The sequence below is a fragment of the Vulpes lagopus genome, chromosome 14, assembly GCF_018345385.1.
Source record: "Vulpes lagopus strain Blue_001 chromosome 14, ASM1834538v1, whole genome shotgun sequence".
NCBI lineage: Eukaryota > Metazoa > Chordata > Mammalia > Carnivora > Canidae > Vulpes > Vulpes lagopus.
The window spans coordinates 23,123,080-23,139,141 of NC_054837.1; the positions used below are offsets into that span (position 1 = coordinate 23,123,080).

The 16,062-nt window shown below is 41.0% G+C and overlaps 1 protein-coding gene across 1 annotated transcript in view; it reads right to left on the minus strand.

The window, feature by feature from the left end:
* The window catches only part of FBXW8 (F-box and WD repeat domain containing 8), a 120,811-nt gene that overhangs the window by 62,096 nt on the left and 42,653 nt on the right, over nucleotides 1–16,062 (minus strand). Inside the window, exon 5 of the mRNA XM_041728897.1 lies at nucleotides 7,933–8,090. Within this exon, the coding sequence (XP_041584831.1) occupies nucleotides 7,933–8,090 (158 nt within the window). The remainder of the gene's footprint in view (nucleotides 1–7,932; nucleotides 8,091–16,062) is intronic.

The following is a 16,062-nucleotide window of genomic DNA, read 5'->3' on the forward strand; positions in this document are numbered from 1 at the left end:
CTCCCTCTTCTCACACATGGGCACATCAGTACTTAGAGATGGAGGGGTCCCTTTAGATCTGTAGAGTTCTGTCAGGCTCCCTCTTCCTTGATACTCTGGCCCACAAATTCTTTCCACTTTGGCTTCCTTAACCTCTTGGTGTCTCAACAATGTGAGGTCCAGGCTCTGTTCAGGTTCCTTTACTTGTATTGGGTTGTTTCCAGTTGGTAAACTGGTGTAATCATAGGATTCATCTTGTTTGAAAAACAGATAGCCCAAGACTTGGATCACAGAGAGTAATGTTTGAAAGCCATTATTTTGTCCAGTTTTCCAGTTGTTTAACACAAAAGGACAAATCTAGTCCCTATTACTGCATCTTAATCAGAAGCAATGAGTTTTAACTTAGGGGATCCTTGGGTGGCTCAGTGGTTGAGCGTTTGCCTTCAGCCCAGGGCATGATCCTGGGGTCCCAGGATCAAGTCCCACATTGGGCTCCCTGCATGGAGCCTGCTTCTCCCTCTTCCTGTGTCTCTGTCTCTTTCATGAATAAATAAATAAAATCTGGGGTGGCCCTGGTGGCGCAGCGGTTTGGCACCGCCTGCAGCCCGGGGTGTGATCCTGGAGACCCGGGATCAAGTCCCACATCGGGCTCCTTGCATGGAGCCTGCTTCTCCCTCAGCCTGTGTCTCTGCCTCTCTCTCACTCTCTGTGTGTCTCTCATGAATAAATAAATGAAATCTTAAAAAAAATAAATAAATAAAATCTCAAAAAAAAGTTTTAACTTATTTGAAACAATTTGAAAATTACAGCAAAGCCACAAGAACTTCTATATACCCGTTATTCAGATCCCACTGCCAATTGTCCCAGTAATGTCCTTTATAACAAAAGGATCCAATCAGGATCCAATGACACATGGCATTCAGCTGTCTTGTGTCCTTCAAACTGGAATAGGTTTTTGTTTTTGGTTTTCATCTTCATGAATTTGACAGCTTTAAAGAGGTCAGGCTAGTCTTTTTGCAGAATGTCCTTCAATTTGGGTTTTCTAATATTTCCTTGTGATTCAACTGTGTTATGCATTTTTGGCTGGGCTATCCCAGAAGTGATCCTGTGTTCATCTCAGTGCATTCTATTACGTAGCACAGGATGTCAATTTGTCCCGTTACTGATGTTAAATTTGACCACCTTATTAATTTGGCATCTGCCAGGTTTCTTGACTACAAAGTTACTTTTTTCTCCCTCACTCTGTAATTAATTAGGGTTCAGCAAGGAGATTCTTTGAGATATAAAATCCCATCCCCTATCTTCTTCTCATCTTCTAATTTTAGCATCAGTTGATTTTTTTTGTGTCAATTATTACCATTATAACTGCCAATTAGTGATTTCCTAATTCCATCATTCCTTCTATATTTGTTAGGTGACATTCTAGTATTCATGTGTACCTCTGTTACTATCATTATTTTGATACTCAAATTGTCCCAGATCTGGCCAGTGAGAATACCTTCAAGGTAGCATCTGTATTCTTTTGATATATGTCACCATCATTCCTTGAGTGCTTCCATATTTCCTGGTACAATAAGATGTCCCAGGCTTATTTGCTCTTTCCCCACCCCAGCCCTGGAGTCAGCCTCTTTGCCAAGCAGCCTGATTCCTTTTACCGGAGACTAGTATCTTTAAGATCTGAACACTCCATATGCTCATTGCTACTTCTTTACCTTCACAGCAAACAAAGCTAGGACATACATGAACATATTTGCATACAAACACATATATCTCAACCCATCTACCTAAATCGAAAATCAGGAACTCCATGCCAACACTTATTCCAATCCAGCCCACAGGGTTCATTTGGATAGCCCTTTTCCATGCCTGTAATTCTTCTCCAAAAGCAAGAAAACTGGCTTCCATTATCCTTAATATACTTACCTGCTCAGTCTCCCTGGATATTGCCAACCTCCCACACCCGCCAGGCCACTGTTCCAGACTCCCTCCTCCACCTGTCCCTGGCCCCACGGGGCTGCCTTCCTACTCCACTGTAGCTTGCCTAATGACTTTTTACTGAAATGGCAGACAGGCAGGCACATCTTGTTTTTAAGACAAAAATACATTCCACAAATATACTTACATCTGCTTTAACAGAGCCTTAAGGTTTAGTATAGAATAAATGCTACAATCAAAATTGCAAGTAGTAAAAGAGAAATTAAATTCTTGTACATAAAATTTGATTTATCAGCCTCCAAAAAAAAAAATTCATGTGTGCATTTCATTAGGTACATTTAAGAAGCTCAACAATTTACTTCTCTAAACTATCTCCCCCATAAAAATACCCTGTGCTATCTATCGTTCCTTCCCATTTTTAACCTCAACTCTAATAACACGGGACAGATATTTTGAATTTATGCATCATATTGTGTATTATTAAAAATCAGTTTTCAGTAAAACTACCCCAGTAAACCAGAAGATAAACACCAAATCTCCTCATACCATAAATTTAATGTGCCACTTTCTGCATAAGAAAAATCATTTCAAGTTATTTTCACTAGTAACTTCAAAAAATTGTAGTTATCCTAGAAATTGATCAACAAGAACTTCTTTCCCCAGTGTTTCTTAAATCTGAGAGCTTGCAGACCTCTAAAAGTCATCTCTGGACCCCTTAGCATGAAAGACAACCCCAAGGCATGTATGATCACTTGATGCCAACAGCCCAAATGCAAATTCAAATACTGAAATCATGCAGCATGGTTCCAGTTACAAGGTCAAAAGATCTAGATTTTTTTAAAGATTACTATAAAAATATAGAATTAAAAAAAATACTTTTCTAGAGCTCTCATAGCTCCTGTTCAAGATTTTCTCTCTAGACTCCCGTTTGAGGAACACTGCCCTAGCACTTATAACATTCAGTCCAAAGCATACACACAAGCAAGTGTGAAATATAATTTTAAACTCTTCTCATTGAAAAATGGAAAAACTTTTAAAAGTTTTACTCAAAAATTTCCTTCATCCCATAAGCATGGGATCATAGACCATAACAAATGGCAGTCAATTTTAAAATCCAATTCCTCAAGAAATACTTCAATACCAAAAGAATCATCTCTAGTCAGAACTCTGCATTTTGGTGTTAATTCCACTCTCAGCATCTTTAAAACATGAGCATTCCTACTGTTTATTGTTCATGTTTATAAAGGTATCCTATCCTTTAAAAGGACTACACCTGGTACTTGGGGGTTGTCAGAAAGTTGTTTCATTTCATTTTGTCAAATACCTGAGTAAGTCCCCTAGAACAAAGGGTAGGCAAAGGTTTCAAGTAAAAAATGGTTGTTGAAACTTTTGAGAGAAAAATGACCAGAAAACGCAGGACTTGAAAAAAAAATCTCTACAATCCACAAGCAGTTGTCTTAGCCATCTCCCAAGCAATGCTTTAGCATGTTAATGCCCTACTTCTAAAATTTCTATCTTGATGGGGGGTGGGGGGGGGGGAATACTGTTTATTGTATAGTATTACAACCAAAGGTTAGGTCATTACATTTTTTGTGTCACATCATACAAACGAGACATAAGCAGAAATATCAGAGAACTGAGTTTTTTTTATTAAACACAAAATTATAAAGTTTTAAAAGCAACTACTCTTCATCATAGCTGTCTAACTAAAACATGGTCCTACTGTTCTCTACTAAAAAGAAGCCTGGAGAGACCCACTCCCATCTATTGTTACTACGCCAGTAAATGAGAAATCACATGCACTCCGGCCCAGGGCGGGTACAGCCGTGGACAATGGAGCATGTGTGTGTTCAGACAATTGCACTGGGAGTGCTGCAGAAGTGGATAAGCCACTTTGCCTTGCTTGATGGCAACACATAAAGATGATTGTTGGCTATCCCGTCGCGGCTTCCACATGCTAATATGCACTGGGTCTTGTCTCTCTTCTCCATGTGGGGCGACAAATGAGAACTTCTTTGCACCTAGGAAGTGTGTAATATCGTTTCTTACCAAACAGTGAATTTTCAAGACAAACTCTGAATGAGGAGTGGGTTTTGAGTACACCGCCTTTCCTAATGCTGTGGCTCGGGGCCAGAGGCAGGCAAGCATGGAGCAGATGGAGTCCTGGCAAGGTCTCCTCTGTCCCTGCATTAGCAGCATCTGCTCATTACTCAGAACCTTCGCCTGCTTTATCTAATGCTCCAGGAAAAGCATTTTGATTTGATTCATTTCGGTACGGTAACGTGCAACACAATTAGTGGTAAAATCAAACTGGAGGACAGCCAGTGCTGACAATCGGAAACAAGGCAGAAGAAATATGAGGCCAGTGGGTTGGAATTCAAAAAATCACAACTGTGGATCACCTTGCCAAATCTCAACACCCCAGGTGGGTGTACAGTGTTCCTACAGGGCAAGGAGGCTAAAAAGGATGAAGGGACGACTTACTTTCTCCCAAAGAGTCTTCCATCTTCCCTCTGAATAGGACTCCTTGTGTGGAGAATATATGTGTAGACCATCAACAGGGCCTCAGTGACTACAGAGCTTCCCTTTGGCACAGCCAGGGAGCTGAAGTTCATTAACTCATTTTATCATCTTATTCTTCTTTTCTGTAGGGCACAGTCACAAATTTTATACAGTAGACCCCACAAGGTACATTTCTTTTTTGTCATGTTTTGGCTAAGAAGTGCCTATTCGCTGCTCCTGAAAAGGAGCAATATAAAAATGAGCATTTGATCATTTCAATCTGTCTTTGCCTCAGAAGTAGCTACTCATGAATATGTTGGTGTAAATACCACAGTGTCAATCTGTTAAAATTAAGTGAGACCAAAGACAATGCCACCTGAATTCTGGAAGAAAAAAGGAAAAGTTGTGGTATATCCTGGAAATAGTAAAGCCCCAAACAGATTCAGAGGGAGAAAAGAAAAATGCAAGAGTTCTCACCAAAGACAATCTTAATACCAAAATGAATTTGAGACCAAAGATTTCAACACAAATGACGTAAATATTATACATTTTAATCTGATCTTAGAGTAGGGGAGATCCCCCTGAGCATGCCGTGGAACCTAGAAAGACAACACAACTTCCATTCCTGTACTCACATGAAAGGTCTTATAGGTAAGATTTTTAGCTACACTGTAATAGCAGAAGGTCTGGAACAACACAATTGTTCCTCAGTAAGGAGCTATGTAAGTGAACCAAGGACCAAGGTCTTTGTACACATAGAATATTGTGCAGGATGAAAAAAAAGGGGCGGGGGAGCTGTTTTTCTATATACAGACATGGACAAGCTTTCAAGACAGGTCATTAGGTGAAAAAAGCCAAAGTGCAGAATATTAAGTAATATGCTATCTTTCATTTAAGAAAAAGAGAGAGGAGGGAAATGAATGCTTATATTTGTAATACAGAAATACCCGAAGGATAGACAAAAAATGAATATATGGTTGCTTTAGGATGGAGTGGACAAAAATGGGTAAAACCAAGACTTCTCAATGTGTAACCTTTTACATTAGTGTGGTCTTACAACCCTAAAAATACAGTACTTAGTCAAAAACACTAAATTGCAAAAAAAAACCTCACACAATTATGGATTAAAAAATTAAAATTAAACACACATACAACTACCATTTAGAAAAATAAACCATAAACTAAGTCCACTGAATAATAACTGACAAACTGAAAAAGCCTATATGAAATAGGTATGGCAAGGACTATTTCCCTTCCCAAGCAGAAAGGATAATCCAGAGAAAAATGAGAACAGACAAGAACAAGCAATTTGTAGAGAAATAAATAGAAAAAAAATAAGACAATGAAAATGTGTTCGTGTATGCACATGAAGAAAGACAAACAAGAACAATAGTTAAATGCCATTTCCACCTATCAGACCAGAGTGAGGAAGCCACTACTCTATGTTGGTAGAACCATTAACTGGTAGAACCTTCTTAGAGAGCAATTTGGTAATATTTATCAAAACAAAGCATATGTAGCCTCCAATCCAGTAATTACTAGTAATTTACCCCATGGCCATACTTGCACAAGTCCATCATGGTATTTCAGGATATTGCTCACAGCACTGTTTTTAATAACAAAAATAAACAATCCAAGTGTATGTCGTTACGGGCTTTAATAAATTATAAATACAGCCACACCATGCCGTAGAACACAGGCTGAAAAAGAATAAGGTTTGCCTGTAAAGTCAATATGAAAAGATACCAAGTTGTGTCATTGTGTTAAAAAAACAAAACAAAACAAAAGGGCAAGGTGCAGAAAAGTACATTGCATAGTATCTGTATGTAAAATATATGAAGGACAGAGGTAGGGATGCAAGGGAGCACTACTTCGTTTCTTTTTGGATAGGTTTTCTTTTACATATTATACTTTTTTTTCTTTGTTTGAATGTTAACTGTAATTTTTTAAAATCAAGTTTTAAAATACATTTTGACCATTATTAACCAAGTATTTGCCAAAAAACGTAGTTCATCTTATCTACGTGGTTTCCCAATGTTTCTGTGCAGCAAGAGGGATGAGGAGGACAAATGATTCTGACCAATGTTGTGAAACCAGCAGCACACCAGCCCATCTCCTCAAGCTGTATTTTCAAGCTCCCAAGACAGGAGACGTGGGGGTGCCAGTCAATCAGGTGCACGTCTCTCTGGGCGTCCCTGTGTTCAGTGTCACATACACCGTGCACTACAACCCCGGCATGGCCTGGGAAACCCAGTCACTCTTCTGGACTCACAATTCAACCTCAAGCCAATTACCTAGCTGGTCTCTTTGGGCCCCGGTTTCCCCAGCTGAAGGAAGATGTGTGTGCACATGTGCGGCCAGGGGATGCTAAGAGAGGACACTACAGCTGTAGGATTCTTAACTACCACCTTTGCATATTCGCTTTTTAGAGAAACTCACTGGTAATCTGGAAAGTAGCAAACACTCTGAAGCCGATCTTATGTTATCTGTCAAGGAGCTCAGCAAACGCACAGGAAATGCTACCTTCCACAGAAAGAGCTCAGCTGAATTTCTAAAGGCTGAAGGAAAAATCTACCAGAGGTGTCTACTAATGTCTAAGTGAAAGAACAGTTCATGTTAAAAAAACAAAAATCATTTTCAAGATTTCAGCCTTATTTTTTTAGTGACACATAGATATAAACTTGCCCCTTAGCTACTTTACTACAGTTCTGAACCTCTGACCCAACCACAGACTCTGTGGTTGTTCTACTGCCTCTGAAGATCTGCAATATTGCCATGACATGAAGACTAACATTCCAAAATATTTTGCAGTCCAAACTTAGGCAAGTGGGGAAACAAAGCCTGTGGAGATTCCAACATCACAACCTAATGGAAGTTAGGAGTATAGAGTAACATAGCCATCAAAATTAGCATTCCTATTAGCTACAGACAGGTATTTCATGACTTAGTAAATATAATTTTGGACTTTTCTTACCTAGTTATCTAAATCCATGGTTGCTCATTCACAAAAAGAATTTTATAAATCTCAGAGAGCCAACATATCACCATAATTTTGTATGGTATAGAAGCACTAGGAAAAGATAGGCACTGACTTTTTTCTATTTCCATATTTGTCAATAGATTATCTGTCTATCCCTTCTTTTTCCTGTTCCCTTTGGACTGAACAGAGACTAAAGGAAAAGTAGGCCAAGTATATTTAATATTTTATACCAAACAAGCTATTTGCTTAAGATCGCTTGGCCAGCCTTGTGTCTGGCACTAAAACCCAGCCTGCCAGTTCCAGTAGGAATTAAACACCAGTCTTACTGGGTGCTGTGCTCCAGTGCCTACTAATGCATGGAGGGGTTATTGGCCAACTTCTTCACATAAAGGCAAGAGTGAGTGTATGTGTGTGAACATGTGTGTGTGCACCCACGTGTATGTATACAGGGATTACAGGGGGAGCCGGCCACAGCTGCTTAATTTTTGTAAAGCTTTTTTTTTTTCTTAATAGGGAGGAGGGTTGCGGTTACTTACCATCCTCATAAGCTGCTACCGCCAGCGAGCTGTTTATCCTCACAAAGGAGACATATGGCTGCATTCCAGGCTCATCCTCCTCATACTCTGATTCCAGGAAAGGGGCTGTGTAGTCCCAGGTGCGGGTGTCCCACACCCTCACGTCCCCTGATGTATATCTGGAAAAGAAGGGCACACTTGGTTCCAAATGGGGCCTGGAAAGCAGGGCCATGGTGGAGAAAATGGGGAGAGCCTCAAAACAACAGAGGAATAAGACCTAGTTGGTGTGGAACCACTCCTGCAATACTGTTTAGGTGAGTAATTCTAACAGGAGAAAATGTCACCTAGATGACAGAAGGCTATGAACATGGTTCATGTTCTCACACAGCACAGTGGCGACAGTTCAAATGAGAATGCTATACTATGACACTGATAGCAAGATCTCCTTTACACTATCATAACCAACTTGCTACCTCGCATTCTCCCAGCAAAGGGATCATTAGCAGAAATTTGTAGAAGCCACAGTATTTACACACATACGCTAAAGACAGACTGAGAGAGAAATGCTAAGGACTAATGGTCTTACAGGCACAAGCTTCTAATGCCTCATCCATGCATCAGATTTGACTGATTAAAGTCCCTAAAGACTAATTGATTTGCTGAAACAATTAAATCTTGCCTTTAGCAGCCAGACAATGCTGCCTTCTCATGAAAAGCTCTTGCTGAAATGCATGACACACTCCCCAGTTTTGCCCACTTAGAAAAGCGGAGCACTCACTCTCTCCTATTACTACTGCCACTCCAACAAATGACTCTCTCCATCAAAGCTATGGCAGGGCCAGAGCCTGCTCAGACACAAGGGTAATGGAATGGCCAGATGACGAGGTGGTGTGCTGCCTGCCATTGAGGTATTTATGCTAAGTTCCTTACATCTGCTACAGAGGATTTTGTTCAACATGTAAATCAACTAACTGTCAGGAAGCATGTTAGAAATGCTTTAAGAGTCTAATGATGTACCCCACAAACACAAAGATAGGTACGCAATTTTAAGTAGTTCACAGTCTTCTTGAGGCCCTAGCCATAGTTTCTTCAGGGTTTCTTGGATCCCACATTAAAACTATGAAGACCCAAACAAGATAATTTGCTTAGCTACTGAAATCTAGCACATCTGTAGTAGTTACAGATCCAATTTCTCACATGAAATATCTTAATAAGGAAACTAAGAACATTCTGATAGACGAGTGCTTCATTTACTGAATAGAACAGCAATTCCCTCAAATTATTGACAGTAAATATATACATTATGTGATTCAAAGGTAATTCCATCACACAAATTCCCTCAGTTGGAGAATTCAGCTGCCCCCCTGCAGGACAGTGCCTGAGGAGTGCACGTGTGGCGTAAAGAGCCAATAGGAGAGACATGCTTTCTAAAATTGGACTGAAGGAACTCTGCATGACCACTGATCCCCCAGTAAACAGGAATGCTCACTCTGAGTGTTGTTAAGCCTGGCAATGCTGGAGCAAGGGTGGGTATTGATATCACCATGGCCAAAGCACGGCCACTGGCTCCCAAGTCCTCCTGGCAGCATTCCAGATCCCCCTTCTTAATGAGGAACGCTGTGTGAGAACATACACCACTATACCAAATCTATCAGGCTCACCTTGGCACCCCTGAAAACAACTCAGGCGTTCCCTGGAGTAAGGCCACTTGCTTAGCTATAGAGACACCAAACAGAGATAACATGTTTGAATGTCTAGACTGTGCATGATTAGATTCTTAAATTCTATGAGAAACCAAGGAGCCATTTCAGAAAAGAAAGGTGAAGAGGGATGGCAACACCATCAGAAATACAGAGACAGGGAGTGAAAGGAAGACACAGAAAGTGAATGTCAGGGGTCAGAGAGCTCCAGGACTTGGAGGGAAAGCACACTGGCTGGGAAACATATTTCCTTCCCTTGATCACTTACATCGGCCCACACCCACGGCCTCGCAGGGCCACTTGTGCGCCCTATCAGGGGCTCTAGAGGCCAGCAGAGTAGTACGGAGGAAAGCATTTCAGAGGCCTGAGCTCCAGCCCCAAAGCCCCCTTACATAGCAAGTTCTGAGGCAAAACAACAAAACCAAAATTTGCCAAACTGCTGGCCCATACAGGGCACTGGGAACTGTGACCTACACCAGGCTGCTCCCTCTCCTCCCCGGGCAAGGCTCTCACACAGAAGAGCACTCTATGAGTGTCTAAAGGGCCCTGACAGGGCTTCTCCCTCCACAAAAAAAGTTGTCCGCTCACTCCAAGACACCACAGGTCTAGAATTAAACCCCTATTCTGTTCAAAAGGCTTCAGTTCACCACAAACTAGCCTTTTGCTGAATTCCTCCCTTCCTCGGTGACCACATTAGTCCAAGTCCCTGATGCAAAACTGAGCGGCTCCTCCATATCCCTTCAGCCCTCCCCACACTGCCTCAGGGTCCTTAGTCCCAAGCCTCCCTGGCCCCATCAGCCCTGCACAAGCCAAGCCCTCAAAAGTACTTGATGACATGAATAATCTTTCTCCCTTCCTCCCTTCCCTTTCAAACTGGACCATGTCCCCCTGCAATCTAGCCTGGATAACAGCAGCCTCGACTTGACTCTCACAGCAACTGTGTGTGTGTGTGTGTGTGTGTGTGTGTGTGTGTGTGTGTGTGTGTCTGTCTGACTGCTCACCTCCCCAAGAACCTATAAGCCTCTAAGGTCAGGGTCTGGGCCTTGCTCCCAGCTAGGAGCCCATCAACTAGAAGAGTCAGACTAGAATAGCACTTGACACTTAGCCCTCTAGCTACTCAGGCCTTAACATCTTATTGATGACATTTTAATCACTGGGCCTAGCACAGAGATCCATCCACAAACTTCTGCCCTTCTCCCCAGTCTCATTTTCTGCTCTTCTTTAGCATGGACCAGCCTCCAGACAAGTCTGCCATTTCTGGCTTCCATATGATCTTGCCTTGGCATCTTTGCTCCCATTATCCACCTTTCTGGAATGCTTTCCCTCCTGACAACTCAGCTCAAGGCATCCCGACGTTGGCTGTACATAAGAATCACCTGGGTTGCTTTCCAAACTCCTGATACCCAGAGCAAACCCAAACCACTGAAATATGACTCTCTGGGAGTGGAACCGGCATCAGTTTTTCCAATGTTTAAGCAAGACTGAGAACCACTGATCTAGCCCAAGCCTACCAACTGCTCAATGTCTAGCATAGGCCCTCTTCCTCTACGAAGCCTTCTCTGACTCTACTACTACTGTATCAACTTGCTCTGTATCTGAAGAAATGGCATTCATCGTTACATTCTACATCTCGACTGTCAAGTCCCTGAGGCAGCCATATCTCAATGCCATATCTCCATCACAGTGCCTTACACATAGCTAATAATATGCAGTGACTGGAAGGTAGTGTCCACAAGTAACAACCTGACTGGTCTGAGTGGCATCCCCTTTTACTTCTACTGGCCCCATTCCACTGCTGATGATCAGTGAAATACTCAGAACACTTATCAAGAGGTGTTAAACTCTTCGCATTTACTTCCAAGTGGATTAAAATATCTATAAAAACACAAGATAAGCTAAATTATTTTGGTAAAGAAGAACATTTTCAAAGATATCCATTTAAATTAGCTCCATTCTTCACGGCCAAAGAACATGATAATAACATAATGCAAATGATTCAGGAGGCAAAACATAAAAGACTCCATGTCTCCTTTTTGAGGGGAACAGAATAAATACCCTGTTTCAGCAGGTACCATGTGAGGACTCAGCGCCAGGCTCTAGAATCTAATGCAAGTGAAAGCAGCCATAGCAATGGAGATCAGACTCAGTGCTAATGGATCTGTGCTAAAGAAGCAGACATTTTCATAAGGGTAAAACATTGGTTGGAGCAGAGGGAACCGGACCAAACCCTAAATGTGATCTAAAAGTGCTTAACAACATTGGCCAGGAGAAACAAGAACAGATAATCGAAGGGAGGTAGGAAAAAAAGCTGATTTTTCTCCAGAGCTCCAGATGTCTTTATCGCTGCCTAATGACAATTACACTCCACCAATTAAGACGCCACTATGACAGTTGCATTGTCAGTAAGCCTTTGGACCTCAATGTTGATGGCTCTCTAATTAGGGTCTGTGCAAAGTACAACTGCAACTCATATATTAGCTGATGTAAGAGCACTAAAGAAAAACTGAAGGAGAAAGAAGCCTTTTCCAAATGAGTGAGGATGTCCCACTCCAGGGCACGGACCAGTGAAACTGTATGCTTTCCCAATCTTTTTTACGCTTGGCAAGGTTACCTCCAAATAAATAGGTCAGAGACCACAGCTGATTTTTTTGTTGAGAGGATGGGAATAGAGCCCCTCTCAAGCTCTGCACGCCAGAGCAATTGCCAATTTACAATGATTTACCACCAAAGAGCTTCCATTAACTAGTAAGTTTCCACTGAACAGACTACTTACTCATTTTGACTAAGAGACTTGAAGGAAGAAATGCTGTACAGCTAATAACAAAGAACCAAACAAATCCACCTTCAAATTTTCTTCTTATATAAATATCCCAGATGGGGCAGGGGAGATGAAAGTAGGTGTTTATATTTTTCTTTCAGGTGCCTCTACTTATTTGCTAAAAATATATTTTTTTCTGAAGCTCTTCATGACAACCTCAGGGGTTGTTTTAAGAATGCTGTAAGTAAGGTTAAGTGACTTACCCAAGGTCACAAAAAGCATTTTAGTGGCACAGCTGGGATCAAACAGGTTCCCAGGCTTTCCTCAAACTGCTGCTTAGCCAACAAGGCAGACTGCCTCCTCAGATGACAGGGTCTTTAAACAAATACGGCTTCTAAGGACCATCCCCATTTAAGTGAAATATATTGTTTTCAATACGGTGACTCAGGCTTGCAGGACAGCCCGTGAACCTAACCCATCAATTCTACCACTATCTCTAACTAGAAGGCAAGGAGCCAAAAAAAAAGGCTCAGTGTACTGGCAAAACTCTACCTAGCTAACCCCTAGTTATCCTTCCAGACCCAGCTGAGAAGTAATTTTCCAGGAGAACCCTGGCCTGACTCTGAGCCTGTACTAGGTGACTTTCTCTAATGTATTACGGTGGGTACCTTGCTCTTCCCCACCCTAACATTTCCCAAGTTCTGTCACCACCTGGTCTTGTAACCTCTAGCCAGCCTGGGAGCAAGGGAAGTATCTGCAGCATTTGTCTGTGCTTAGTAAAAATGTTCAATGAATGAATCTACCAGCTTAAACCCAGAGGACAGAACTGGTTTAACGCTTACAAAGCAATTAGGCAAAGGTCCCTAAAAATGCAGCACCCACATTTCGAGAAACATTTTGGCCCTTACCACACAGAGGCTTTAAGAACTATTCGCAAGCTCCATATTTTATTTAGTAAAAACCAAAGAATACAAATCAATGAAATCAAGAGTATTTACTGTTTTCTATGAAACTTGACTGTGTTGTATTATGCAATTAACAAAATGAACTCAATCCCACAGTGCAGTCTTTCTGCGGAAAAGCACTACTACAGACATCAAGTGCAGCTTAAGACGCATCAATTGAAAAATAATGAACATCTTAATGGACTTTACGAGATACAAGCACTACACACTTAAAACTGTTTTCCATACATCTTGGTTAATCACAATCAATAGAGTCAGAGTCAATGATGGTTATGCAGAGTTATTGTAGCTGTGGCCCTTCCCATTATTCCTTGGAGAACCAGAGATGGATAAATGCAGTCATGAGTTCACCAGTATTTATTAAGGATATTCTGGAGCTCCTTCATTAAGGATATAATAAATGTAATGCTCTCCTCCAGTCTCTTATCAATACCTTACCTCAGACTTATTTACCAGAAGAGCACATATACCTCACAGCAGAAAATAAATAAATTTAGAAGTATTTTTTAAAAGAGGTCCCTAACGGGTAATGATCGAATTCCTTATGGGAAACAGTCCAATGTCATAATGAGCAGCAGCACAAAATCTATATAAGCCAAGGTTTAAAGAAAAACTATCAAGAGAAAAAGTTCTTTAAGAAGGAGGAAAATAGAAATCATGTCCTTACTAAGTAAGCGGACATTTGTCTAACACAACTTTATCACCTGTATTTACAAAGCAAGCTATCTCAAGAGTTTCAAAGCAATCCATGGGGAATCCCTGGGTGACTCAGTTGTTAAGTGCCTGCCTTCGGCCCAGGGCATGATCCTGGAGTCCTGGGATCAAGTCCTGCATCGGGCTTCCTGCATGGAGGCTGCTTCTCCCTCTGCCTGTCTCTATCTCTGTGTCTCTCATGAATAAATAAATAAAAATCTTTTAAAAATAAAAAAAAATTTAAAGCAATCTACAGGTATTATCCTTTTTTAAAAATTATTATCCATTTTTTATACATTCACCTGAAACTGGCCAAGTATTGAACCCCATCCTTACCATTTTTAGCTCCTGGGTAGAATAAATTTTAAAATTTGGGGCAAATATACATTTCAGAGCAAAGCCATATTGTGGCATGGTACATGGTCAACTAAAACACACATTTTTAATTACTAGGGGAAAGGAAGAGAAAAAATGTAAGTGGAGTATTTTAAGCTACCTTAGGTGCAGACTGTGTTTGAACCATTATTTTCCTGCAGTTATTAGAAATGAGAGAATTCCACTGGAAGAGCAAACTGAATCAGAGATTCAGACATTAGAATTTAAACTCAAAGCTTTGCTTCCAGCCTACAGAAGACTGGAAACCCTGATGTCCAGGTTAGTGTGGACAGACAGAGCTAAAAAAAATAAAAGCCAGAACAACAGCCAGAAGTCACTTGGCTGCTAGAGAGAGGTGTTGGCACTTTGGTCTTGTGTCTACTTAGGCACACTTGCCTTAAAGGGAACTGAGGTGGATGAAAATGCATGAGATCAAATGGGACAATGATATTTTTAGGGAAAGAAAAGAACTAATATTTTGAGACATTAAATTATAATTTTCCCCAGCTATTCCTGGTAGAGAAGAAACACTAATGCATGGTCACTGTTCCTTCTAGTAAAGATGGAAAGTGCACCCTAAAAAGGCAGATCACATCAGCAGAAAATGAGGGAAAAACACATTGAGGAGTGTTGAGAAAAAAACCTTGATACAAAGAGGGTGCTTGATATTTTTTAAACCAAAAGGGGAGGGAAAGGTCCTCTAATGTGAATAGAGAAGTGTGCTCTCTTATGCACACTGAAATGCTTCAGACTTATGAGTCTTCAGTAACAGTAAGGAGGGAGTCTATTGCAAAACACCACCATACTCCTGGGCATCTGATAAAAGCTTCTGGTGAGCTAATAGCTTAATGGTTAGCAGAGCTGGCACAAGGCCTCCAGTGAGCCCCAGCTTGATTTTCTCCTGCAGGATGTACCTGAGACACTCTTCTTCACTAGGTGGCAGTAAAGCAAATACACTTCTGGAGGATTATACCTAGACCTATGTCTCAGGTTTATAATGTGGCCTTTCTGAACCTATGATGTCATCTGTTTTCAATGCTCTTAACTTCCAGAGTGCAACTGGGGACACGAAGAACAGTCTTGGCATCACAAAACAGGACAGGGAGGTTTTCATATGCTCATCTCTTCTGTTCTTTTTCTTTAATGATAAACATAATTTGGGAAACATTTTAAGATTCTCAGAGCTGTCATCACTAAAACAAACAAAACCACACTTCCTAATCACTTATTATCAACACACTTTCCAGATAATCTCTCTTCTAAATACTAGAAAAAGCACACACTAACCCTCATTGCAATCAGGACGGCTACCCCCATCACAGAAAAAATGCTGCCAGAAGTTGAATTCTGAAAGAGACTGGTGGATTACAGTATGAAAATTGGTGGCTTCTGAACACAAATTTTTCTCAGGTTAAAGAAATGAGAAATTCTAGCTGAAAGAACAAAGGAAAGGTTGTGTCTGAATTACACAGTCACAGTTGAAGGAACTTCTTATCTAACCAGCAAAGACAACAACTGCTTCAGGTGTTTTTTGAGACACTGTATATCATTGCTAAGTGGTCAAATGAGACCACAGAAAGGCAAGAAGGCCAAATGAGACCACAGGAGGAGCCTGGGCAGGTCAAAGACATGGTAAAGAGGCTCAGAAAGTGTAGGGCCT